The sequence below is a fragment of the Carcharhinus amblyrhynchos genome, chromosome 11 (genome assembly GCF_965287045.1).
Source record: "Carcharhinus amblyrhynchos chromosome 11, sCarAmb.v2.hapA, whole genome shotgun sequence".
Classification (NCBI taxonomy): Eukaryota; Metazoa; Chordata; class Chondrichthyes; order Carcharhiniformes; family Carcharhinidae; genus Carcharhinus; species Carcharhinus amblyrhynchos.
In genome coordinates this window covers 38,430,391-38,442,862 of record NC_137334.1, presented here as the reverse complement: position 1 = coordinate 38,442,862, position 12,472 = coordinate 38,430,391, and the positions used below count along the sequence as shown (strand labels likewise).

The window sequence follows — 12,472 nt, the reverse complement described above, 5'->3', positions numbered from 1 at the left end:
TGAGGGGTGATCTTAAAGATGTCTATAAAATAATGAGGGGCACAGATCAGCTAGATAATCAATATCTTTTCCCAAAGGTAGGAGAGTCTAAAACTAGAGGGCATAGGTTCAAGGTGAGAGGGGAGAGATACAAAAATATCTAGAGAGCAATTTTTCACACAGAGGTGGTGTGTGTCTGGAGCAAACTGCCAGAAATAGTAGTAGAAGCAGGTACAATTTTGTCTTTTAAAAAGCATTTAGATATTTACACGGGTACAATGGGTATAGAGCGATATAACCCAAATGCGGGCAATTGGGATTAGCTTAGTTGTTTCAAAAAAGAAAGGGCGGCATGGACAAGTTGGGCCGAAGGCCTGTTTCCATGCTGTAAACCTCTATGACTACTATGACCTATGACCTCTTATGTGCAGGTTAGGTGAACTGGCCATACCAAAATTCCCCCTCAATGTACCTGAACAGGTGCTTGAGTGTGGTGACTAGGGAATTTTCACAGTAACTTTATTGCAGGTTAATGTAAGACTACTTGTGACTAATTAAAAAAAAAATTGGTGAAATGGAGGACTTGAATTCATAAAATACTTTGATGTGCTAAATTACAATTATAAATGTATAACTTTCTCAAGTTTTAGCCCTTGATAGCTTTACATGCCTTGCAGCTTATTCTCGGAATACTAATGTTTTAATTGAAGATGAAAGCCAACCAGTTTGCAACATGGGAACATTGAGGTTTAATTACATCCTCATCCATTGGCAACCACTTATTATCTTTAATTGTATCTATACCACTCAGCATTCCTATATATCTCATTAAAATGGTTTGAACTGCCATTAATATGTTTTCTTTCTAGATGGTGATGTTCCTCTTCTGGGAGTGAAATGTGTGAATGCTATAGTTGGTAAAGATAATATTGATAAAAATGTGGTCAGACCTCAGAGAATATGACATTATGCAACTCATACTGTAGTAACTGCATATCTTATGGTAGCAGAATATGTGAAACCAAGATAATATTCTATGAGTAAATGTGCTACCAGTACCTTCATAAATGGCACTCTTGTGTTTAAATGTATTTATGGATAGTCCTACATTCTAATTGCCTTCTAAGCATTCTTTCACCTTCAAATTTGTGGTGGTGTGCTCACTGGACAAAGATTTTTTTAAACCAACTTTCTCACCTGTTTTTATTTGAATACCGTTCCGGTTAGATTAAGACTCCATACTTTGCATTGTGTTACTGGTGGCTGGTGTTGATATATTACGAATAGTCTCTTCAACATTTTTGAAGCTGTGATTACATAACAAAATCCTATACCGATGTGCTTTGTAAAAAAAAATTAAGTAAGGGTCAGACAGTCGAAAGCTTCAGCATCTGTTTTTGTTGCCTCAGTTGGCCAAATTATCTCAATGGGATGTGTGCTCATATTTCATTGATTGATTTACCTATATGCCATTATATATTTAAGTGGTTGCACGATTGCTTTAAGAGCTGGTTACACGATTTAACGGTGATGTTGCTGGAGTGCTTCACAGACACCTATCTTAGTTTCATTTTCTACTCTATATAGGCAACAGCTCGTACAATAAACCTGGTGTTGTTATTTTGAATCTATGCATGCAAATCACATCTTTTTCTTTTTTGTTTAAAACCCACAAGCCTTAACATAGTTATGACACTACACATGAACATTAAGCATCAGGTTTCTTTGGACTTAGTTTGTATCTTGTACAACAGGGTTATTTCCTAATTTTCTTTCAAACCAATTTTATAGCCAAATGGCATTCCTATTAGGTTAAAGCTCATGATGTTGGTAGCCCTCCTGTGGGCTCACTTCAGTTTAAGTGTTACAAAGCTATTCAACTCTACAGGCTAACATATCTGAACTTGATCCATGTGCCACAGAGCAACATGTGGACTTTCCAGAAGTGGAGATGAGAGAGCAGGTAGGGTGAGGGAATAATAACCAAGAGAAGCAATCTTGGCTATCTTACTCTTCCAAGCCTAGATGTTGATGCTAACTGTTTTCTGTCAGCTGGTACTCCAGCTGAAATTAGTTGATTAAATATAAGTTAGAAGTCAAACATGAGGATGAGGTAAATGTTGAATTTTCAAACTGGAACAAGATTGCTTTGGCCAAAAGACTCCCAGGAACTGTCCCGAAATATATCGCAGAATTAAAAGTAATGTTTGTGCTGCTAAGATTCACGTCAACTAAGTACAATGAAATATTACTGTTTACCATTTTGGTCTAGAAATATAAGGAAATGAACAGGGTTGCAGATTGCACAGAGATTGATCCCTCAGTCTGAGTCGACAGGCTTGAGGCAAGCATGGTTTTGGGCCTCTGGTCTTATCATCATCAAATAGGCAATCTGTGGGAATCTGAAGGATTTGCCCAGGAACCTTTTCTGATAAGCTGGGCCATAGTGTTGCCTCAGGTAAATTCTCAAATAAATCATAAAAGGGAGAGAGCACCTGAGAGACTTAGGAGAACACATCTGGGGGATTGGGGGAGAGGGGCATATGGACATCTGTAAGGATCAGTGAAAGCACATCTGCAAAAATCAGGAAAGAACATAAATAGCGGTGTGAAGGAGGGCATCTGTAGAGTTCAGGAAAGAAACAGAAGAATAGGAAGGGGAGAGGAGCAGAGATTGGGAAAGGAACATCTGTGGCCAGAATCACAATATTGGTCAGAGACAAACTTGGGACCTTCCTCATTTGGTCCATACCATCTTAGAAGCCAGTGATGAGCAAGCTCAACTAGTGAGCATTAGTGGCCCTCCTTCATCTCATGGGGTCTGCAAGGTTAAAATCCAACATGTGCACGAACCATGACTCCATTGCTAAGATTAAATACATTTCATACATGCTGAATATTTTGTAGTGAATTACAGAAAATGCTAAATAATCCATGGGGGCAATTTTACCTTCTTGCCTGCTGGTTGATGGGTGGGTGAGCCAATAAGCTTGCAAGAGAGGCGAAAAATTTGGCTCACGCCTGATTTCTCACCGATCGTGATCTTACCGACACTGGATATCCGGTGACATCAACCTTGCACCTTTCTTAATTGCATATTTCTTAATTAGACCGATATTTGCTTTGGATGCTTATCTTATTTTTATTTATTATATTTATTTACCTTTATTTTAGTTAATAAACAATACTGTTCCCGATAAACTTTACAGCAGCTCTTATAAAAAATTAACTGTAGGGTTTGCTTCACAATAATTAATAAATTGAAAAGTATTTAAAAATAACCAATCACTCCACTCTTTTCCTAACCCTTATGTTCCCCGGCTCTGCTCTCACTCTCACTCTTTCTCACATTCCTTTTATCCTCCAGGCTCCATTCTCACTCTCACTCTTTTTCACATTCCCTTTATCCCCCAGGCTTCGCTATCACTCTCATTCTTTCTCACATTCCCTTTATCCTCCAGGCTTCACTCTCACTCTCACTCTTTCTCACATTCCCTTTATCCTCCAGGCTTCGCTATCACTCTCATTCTTTCTCACATTCCCTTTATCCTCCGGGCTTCACTCTCACTCTCACTCTTTTTCACATTCCCTTTATCCTCCAGGCTCCGTTCTCACTCTCGCTCTTTCTCACATTCCCTTTATCCTCCAGGCTCCGTTCTCACTCTCACTCTTTCTCACATTCCCTTTATCCTCCAGGCATCACTCTCACTCTTTCTCACACTCCCTTTGTCCTCTAGGCTTCGCTCTCACTCTCACTGTTTCTCACATTCATTTTATCCTCCAGGTTTCACTCTCACTCTCACTCTTTCTCACATTCCTTTTATCCTCCAGGCTCCACTCTCACTCTCACTCTTTCTCACATTCCTTTTATCCTCCTCCTCCACTCTCACTCTTTCTCATACTCCCTTTATCCTCCTGCTCCGCTCTCACTCTTTCTCATACTCCCTTTATCCTCCTGCTCCGCTCTCACTCTTTCTCACATTCCCATTTTCCTCCTGCTCCGTTCTCACTCTCACTCTTTCCCACACTCCCTGTATCCTCCAGATCCGCTCTCAGGCTCGTAGTCTTTGCTCTCTCTCATGTTGGCTCCCTCTCGCTGTCATAGCGAAAAGTCTACTGGGCCACATGCCGCCTGTGAGCTGCAGGATTAGTTTTAAGGATTAAGTTTTCAACTGCAGGATTAGTTTTAAGGTGGATCTTGGCTGGTGATCATGACATTTTTGATTATTATTAGCAGGTATCCTTACAATTCCCAGTTTGAATATTTCATTTAGAATGTATTCCCTTTTTACACTTCCTTTCTTCTCTAGATATTAATTATATAAACTAATGATGTTACCTTGTTTTGAAAGGTAGAACCCAAATAAGCAATAACTCAATAACAGAAGCCAGCAAGATCCCAGGTTGGATCCCTGATCCAAGCTGAGAAAGGTGATGGTTCAATGACATTGGCTTCAAAAGCTTCCTGTTCATGATTGGTCTTCAGACTGTGCGATACTTGCTTGGCGCTCAGGCATATAGATTTTAACTGGTCAGCTTTTAGATTTTAGGACTGACCAAACTTCATTGTGATCCCTAAAGGCTGAATAACCTGGACTTGCACTCCAATTATAGGGTTTCCTGGGAGTGATTGGATCATTGAGATTTAAACAGGAACAATGGATATTTAGTTGAGGGACTGCTACATATAGACCAATATTCCTGCAATAAGTCAATGCATTTAGGAATTGGGAAGAAGCAAAGTGGCAGAGAAAAATAGGGAATTAAAATATCTTTTATAATATTCCATGTATCTGAGCTATTGCTTTTGTTAATTAAGTTAAAAGGATATATAGTGATAATATTCAAATTTAATTAGTCTTGATTAAACTGGATATTGAAATAATGTGGTAGGATTTTAAAGGAATTCCTGTGCCTGATTTATAGTATAATTATTGCAAGGAAATGTAATCTGATAACCATTATGAGTGCAGTATTTTCATTAACATATGAAAAAATCTTACTGATGTTTACACTGGTGGGACCTTAAATCCACCGCGGATTTCCTGGTGGCAATAGTACATTCAACAGGAAACTCCATTGACAACGACAGGGCCAGAAGACCCCGACAGCAGTGAGTGATGCACTGCCTCCTGCCACACATGGTGGTTGGGGGTGGGGGGGAGGGGAGGGAATGGGAGAAAAATTTGACACATAGATAAGGATGGGACCTGAGGGGGCAGGGCCTAATGGAGGGGGTAGGGCCTGAGGGGGCAAGGCCATGACAGGCTCGGGGAGGCTGGGGGCAGCTCTGTAGGGGATGAGAAGGGGAGGCAGTTGACCGGCTGAGTAATGATTGGGGGATGGGAATCAGAAAGGGCAGTGGCCGGGGTAGTGGGGTTGGGGGGAGGTGATCGGCTGGGGCCATCATCGAGTGGGTGATGTTTAGGGTGGTGATCGGTGGCTGATGTCCGTGTGGTTTTGGTGGGATGGGGCGGGTTGCAAGATCTGACGGTATACTGTGCACACAATGTACACACTATACTGGGAGATTGGAGCACCTGCGCAATGGTACCCCTCAAGCTCAGCAGCCAGCCTCACAGGAAAGCTGAGACACTCCCGCCAACACTGGTGAGATTCACATTACACCCTCTGTACTGCAAAAGTGCTGTAAGTTACCATTACTTACCTTGCTGAAAACACCTGCAAGGAAACGTCCCAATTTTAGGATTTTTTTGAGAAAACTCTGCCCATAAAAATAACTTGAGAGACTTGTTGGAATCCAGTTATTTAAATTTCAACATCCAGCCTGGAATGTTCTTTTATCTCTTTATTGTAAGCAAATAAATAAAGCCAAAGAAATTTGAATGAAGCCAAACAAAGATCATCAACACAGAGACACCAGCCAGGCATTGAATGGTGGTCCAAATGATGTAAATTTAGATGATAGCTTTCATTGGACTTAACCCAAACTCTTAATAACAGGATTTATTGGTTTGTGGAAACAGGGCTTAACATTTGTAAAAAGTGTGCTACAAGGGTGGGAGACAGAGATTGTTAAGGATTGCATTGCACTGTCTTTGTCCACGGAAAATAAAGCTATTAACAATCCTTAAAATCTATTATCCATGATTTACATTTCTTAAAGAGTATCTACACAATATATGGGCAGCATGGTTGCACAGTTGTTGGCAATGCTGCCTCACAGCACCAGGGACCCAGGTTCAATTCCAGCCTTGGGTCACTGTCTGTGTGGGGTTTGCCCTTTCTCCCCGAGTCTGTGTGGGTTTCCTCCAGGTGCCCTGGTTTCCTCCCACAGTCCAAAGATGTCCATGCTAAATTGACCCTAATGTCAGGGGGATTAGCAGGGTAAATTTTTGGAATTACGGCAATAGGGCCTGAGTGAAATTGTGGCTGGTGCAGACTCAATGGGCTGAATGGCCTCCTTCTGTACTGTAGGGATCTTATGACAAACTTCATACTTACAAAGGGTGTATGTGTATGTATGTACATATGAGGAGGTTGAATTTACTTGGCAGGAGATGCCTAAGATTTCCTTGTAAGGTCCAAAGGAGCATTCCTGTTTCCCAGTCTCAAATGAAAAGTGAAAAATAAATCTTTGGGGTATCTACTGGTCTTGATTCTTTTCCCTTTTAGCTTGGGCTGGCAGGAAACACATTTTGGCTTCCGGTTCAGGCCCCTGTTAAAATGGTACTGGGTCTGTGGCTTGACACTAGATATGTGCTTAAAGGGCCTCAGTGGCTTTGGCTGGGTGTCCTTATTGTCAGTGCAGTCGAACAGGTTAAAGTCAGCAGCAGTGGTCTGCTGGTTTCAGGGCAGGTAAGTAATGAAGGCACATTTGATTGCTCAACAATTTGTTTACTGACCCACAGTTAGGATTAAAATCACTCCCATTGAATCCTGTAATTAAGGTGCAACTCTAGGTTTGTTGTGTTTAAATGGTATAGATCAATGACAAATGCTATTATTTTCCTTCTTCCTTCTAACACAGTGGGCTGTTGTTTCATAGACATAATGACAGTGATCCCAATTTGAGTTAACCTTGTAAGCTCACCTGTGATTGACACAGCAGGAGTTCACTGGGATGGGATTGCCTTTTCTCATCCCCTCAGTCAAAGGAGGAATTTAAAAAATTGAAATGCTTTCAATTGTTGACTACTTAAGTGATGCATTCTTGCCAACTCAACTCAATGCAAGACGTTCAGTGAGCTAAGTGAACAAGAATGACTAGCTTAGGGGGACATTTTGCTGCCCTGAGGAATCTTTATTATATTCTACCTTTTGAAGGCCAGGTTTTGCATCAAACTTCTGATATTATTTGAAACCAAGTAATTAAATAGCCAATCAGTTGGTTAAATAGAACTTGACTGTTGCTAGGAGGTGAGACATGTTGCCATAGCCAATGCAATGGCAGGTATGTAGGCTGTGTGTCCCAATTATTGAATGATCAACTCAAACAGTATGTTCCTTTGCTTGCTCATAACATACAAAGTACAGATTGTACACATCAAACCCACACCTATAGAACAAAAAGATGTGATTGTGCAATTGGGCAGCACTTGCTGAACAATCATGAGTGCTTCAATAGTTTCACTAACCACCAATTTAAGATGATTAGTCGATCTTGTAATGTGGCTCAACTATGCTTGCTGGAATTTTCATAGGGCTTGATTTTACCATTTTCATTCTAAGTGTCCAGTCTAGGCATAATGCCGATCCAACTTAGAAATCTGCTTTCAGGCACTCCCGTACGCTCTCAGCTATCTCCCATCCCATTTGCACTGTCAGCAGGGCTTAGCACTGCCAGAACAATCGGAGCTCTGAACTGTGCATGCATAGTTGGAAAAAAATTTGAAAAAGTGCACCTGTGTCAGATCACTCCCGGACCGCAGAAAGCGGGGAAAGTGGCCTGGGAGTGAAGAACGGGAGCGATGGTGCACATACACAAACTATCCCCCCTTATCCACCCGCCCCACTACCCACAGACATCACTGTTCTCTTTATCCCATACCCCACTATCCACACACATCACCGTCCCCTTTATGCACCCACCGCACTACCCACACACATCACTGTGCCCCTTATCCCACCTCCCCGCTACCCACAGACATCACTGTTCCCCTTATCCACCCCCCACTACCCACACACATCATCTCCCCCCTCCTCCACCACCCACATACCCAGACCGATCGCCACCTCTACCAACCCCCTCCCCACCGATCACCCGCAGAGTGGCAGCGGATCCCTCTGCCCCCCACCAGAGATCCATCTGCCACCCCCCCGCCAGACATCCATCTGTCTCCCCTCCCCCTACCAGTGAGTGAATGGTCTCCCCCCACCGACAACGATCTAGCCTCACTCCCCCCGACCCCCAGAGAATGGTCTGGCCTCACTCACGTGCCCAGTGGCAATTTGCGCAGACACGGGATAGCAATAATGGCCTCTCATCTGACTTTACCACGTTTTCACGCCCGAAAACGGGCGCGAGGCAATGATAAAATAGGGCTCATATATTCAAAGGCAGGAATCCATTTTCTGCAAACAAAAGGAATTTTTTCAAGCCTTGCACCCTTTTTGAATTACCCTAGAACCTGGGGAGCCCTTAGTTCCCTGCTGTTTGTTCCATGACAATATGCCTACCATCAAAATTGACTTGCCAACCAATCAGTATCCTTTTCTCCTGTAATATAAATTGTTGAGGTCTTTTGAAATTTGGTATTCTCGTATTTATCCTGATGAGTGCAAGATCAAAAGCTTCGACAATGTGACTCTCTTTTTAGCAGTATTCAAGTTGAGCAGTGTAGGGATTGATTAATTGATATTAAAATGCATTTGGAGATCTGAATGAGAACTATGTTCTCTGGAAAACTGTGCATTTAGGCATTTTATCAGGAAGAATGCTATTTTATTGAAGGCAGCTTAACTTTCATTTGGATTTGTTAGTAGAAATAAGGATTTATTTTGTTTTCGGAAGACAAGGCTTCGTTATCAGTTATTAAAATGCTGTTATTCTAACTTACCTTTAGTTCTTATGATAAATTTTATTTTGTCATGAAAATATTCACTGTTTGCAACATCATGTTCAGCTTTTATTCTGACTAACCCTAAGTCTCAGGAACAGGAATAAGTTGACTACACTGGCAATGGCTCAAATCATATTGATCTGCACATTAGATTCAGAGAAAGACAGTATTGTGATTCTCAAAACTATGTCAAGGGGATACCTGTCTGACTGTGATGTGCATAGGGATTCTAAATCTGGAATAGTTCAGTGACTCTGTTAGAACAAACGCTTTTTCTACATTTTCGGAATGAGTAATTCACGCTTTTAGTCCAAGGTGAAAAGTTGTACTTACACAAAGCAGTTCAGCATAGAAGTGCCCTTTTGGACTATTGCTTAGCTATGTTTTTCAATAACATAGAACAAAGAAATACTGTGCATGTTAATAACTTACTGTACAAATTGAGAGTAGATATGAATAAATAGGCATCCAAGTGGCGCCTGAAGTAATCAATGATTCATTTAAAAAAATGAATGTGCCTTCAGATATTAAATTTTCATTGTGTTGAGATTGCCTGATTTATAGAAACAGGAAAGAAGAACGATTTTGTGATAAATCATATGGAATTATCCAGATTATTTGATTTATGAAATGAATAGAAATTGCATTTACAACATATGTTACTGCATCTTAATGTGGCTTATTTTGCGTAGATGGTCACTCCCTTTTTGCCATAGACCTGCTATGACCTTCAAATGTAAATTGATTTATTGCACAGGTAAAACGAGTAATTGCGTTCTGGCTAGCGTGAACTAATTATTAAATGAAGTGCTCTTGTTGAAGCAGAACTTCAGTTGCTGGTGGAGCACCATCTTCAGAAACAGGAGCAGCCGGAGCAGGAATACTCTGAAAGTGACCCCAGCTGTCTTGACGAGCTCAGCCCAATGATGACTGAGTGCTGTCACAGCAATGGAGCCCCTGCTTTCTTGGCAGACACAGACTGGGGCCCTCTCAACTGCTGTGAGCACATCAGCAACCAAACAGGCATCAAACTGCTACTAAATGCCGAGGACCACCCAGGCAACAGCTCTATTGGTGGTAAGTCAATGGCAGTCCTAGAATTATTGCTCCCACCATCACTATATGTAATCACCATGCAAGCACCCTGATGACAGACCAGATCATCGGAAAGCTGAATCCATTTCTCATCCACCTATTTGTTGCCATGAAGCCATCAGATTATAAGAATCTCTTGTTCTGCAATGCTGCTCCATTTTCAAATGCTTTCAATCATCCATTCCTATATTAAAATTTGAATGCAGTTTTCTGCTTATAGAACCATCTTTCATTTTCTTACTTGTGCAAATGAATCTTGAAAATAAAAGTCATATTTGAGGGAGATTGTTAAATATCAATGTAGTATAATTGCTAATAATGAACAATTGAGGAGATAATTTTATTGAGTGCCCCTATCAGTCACAGTAGCCGCAATTAAAAGTTTAAAAACAATTCATATATTGAATTATGCAATGTCAAAAACAAAAGAAAGATTTTTCCATGGAGAATGTTACTTACATCTCTAGTATTCTCCATAAAAAGTCATAGATATGTCACATCATATTTTAAAAAGATGTCGATTCAAATGATTTTTTGCTGATTGATGTGTAACATCAAAGAGGCTATGACAAACAGTTTTATCCTGGAGAGATAATTTTCACTTTCACCTTCACTTGGGCAGTAAACTGTTGGAAGAGATGCCAATGGAAAAATGAGCGACGAAGGTTAAGATTACCCTTTTGTTTTGATTTAATATAAAAAGTGGCCAAAATTTTCCATTAGATTTCCAATGACCTACAGTAAATTCAATAACAAAGCTCAGTTTGAAGGATCATTCTTTAACATGAGACAAAGTCTAAAGGACAGTGACATAGCATGCAAGGTGATTGAAAAATCCCACTATAAGGGTAAAACCTGGGGAAGAAAGGAACATGTCCTCACAATCAAGGACCCCCTTTTCCTGAAGTTTTAGAACCAGTTATTTTCAGTTTGGTTGAAAGTGAATGAATCTCAATGCCTGCAAAATACTTTGCAATTCCTTAAGGGTTTAATGGGAATGTTTAATGCTACTTTTAAAGTGTATTACCAGAATCATTTTAAAGCATTTTTTTGCTTTGGCAGATGCTTCCTGCCAAACTTTGCAAACGATGATGTTATTTTTATTAGCTTAGGGTCAACAAGTTTCTGAGTATGTCGATAACATTCTGGCATTATATCAAATCATACATTTCAACTCTTGGCATTTGTTTCTGAAATGCAGCATCCTTCTCATGTCTATGACTGGTTCTTAGCTATAGTTAATGTTCTCAAATTTGATGCTAATCCTATCATAATGAGTAATCACTAATAATCATTTTCAGCTATTAATTGTTCATAACTGATTACCTATATCAGAATTGGGAGTAATCATTACTAATCAATTAACAATTACACACTGTTTCTCTGGTTTAATTGTGTGAGCTTGTACGAATGAGCTTTCTTCGTATGAGGCAGCTTTCTGCAAATCACTGAATCATACCTATAGGATCTAAAATCCATGCAACTCTCTTATAATCTTGTTTCCCCAGAACTTGCTCAACTGCACTGAGTAACCATAAGAATGATTTATATCACTGTACAGGATAACACATATGTCTTGCAGATTGTATTTTTTAAGTGCAAAACAATGACTGCATATGCAGCAAGGTTAAAAAAACGCTGGCAGGAAATTAGAAACATGTCTGTATGTTTGCTGATTCAGATAGACTTTCATAATGGCTTTTCTCAACTTGCAACAAAATGTAAGTCTTACCAGTGCCTGGCTTAGAAAATGATAACTCTGCCATGCTGATTCATGGTCAGTAGTCTTTTATGGTGTGCTATCATTATTGCTTTGGATTTTCCTGATAAACTCAGAGAACTTTTAGAAGTAAGTTCACAGTATTCATATCTTTCAAATCAAGGTTCATTGCATTAATGATTTTAGAAATTATGACTAACAGGGACTTTCTAAAAGTGTTTGAAAAGTAATGTCCGAAATTAAGACCAACAGTATTAATGTAAAAATATGATTGTATATTGGAAATGCTGCTTCTATTTTATATTAGATTACGTTATGCATCATTTTCTCAGTTTAATTGAAAAATCATGCAGCAGTGTACTATTAAAAATAAATATCCAGAAGTCAAGACTTTTAAAAATGATTTTTAAAAAAATCTGTCCTTATATATGTCTTTGTACCATGAGGAAGGTAAGATATACAGTAATGAAAATCAAATCAATGCCTGCCCCTTTCAGATTTTCCGAAATAACCTATTTGTGCTTTCATCAATAAGTCATGATGTATTTATTTTCAGTTACTTGACCACAATCAACATTAACTATAACGTGGCCGATTTTACTGATTGTGCAACAAAAGACTGTGAAGTGTCTCTTGTTTTGGAAAATATTGAAAT

At 39.9% G+C, this 12,472-nt stretch overlaps 1 protein-coding gene across 3 annotated transcripts in view; it reads left to right on the top strand.

Annotated features, from left to right (window-relative positions):
• The window catches only part of ppp1r1c (protein phosphatase 1, regulatory (inhibitor) subunit 1C), a 115,701-nt gene that overhangs the window by 66,351 nt on the left and 36,878 nt on the right, over positions 1–12,472 (top strand). Inside the window, exon 5 of one of the 3 annotated variants that reach the window (XM_080198879.1) lies at positions 9,828–10,079. The exons of the other annotated variants lie outside the window; for them this stretch is intronic. Coding sequence (XP_080055005.1) covers positions 9,828–10,079 — 252 coding nt within the window. The remainder of the gene's footprint in view (positions 1–9,827; positions 10,080–12,472) is intronic. 3 annotated transcript variants of the gene reach the window in all.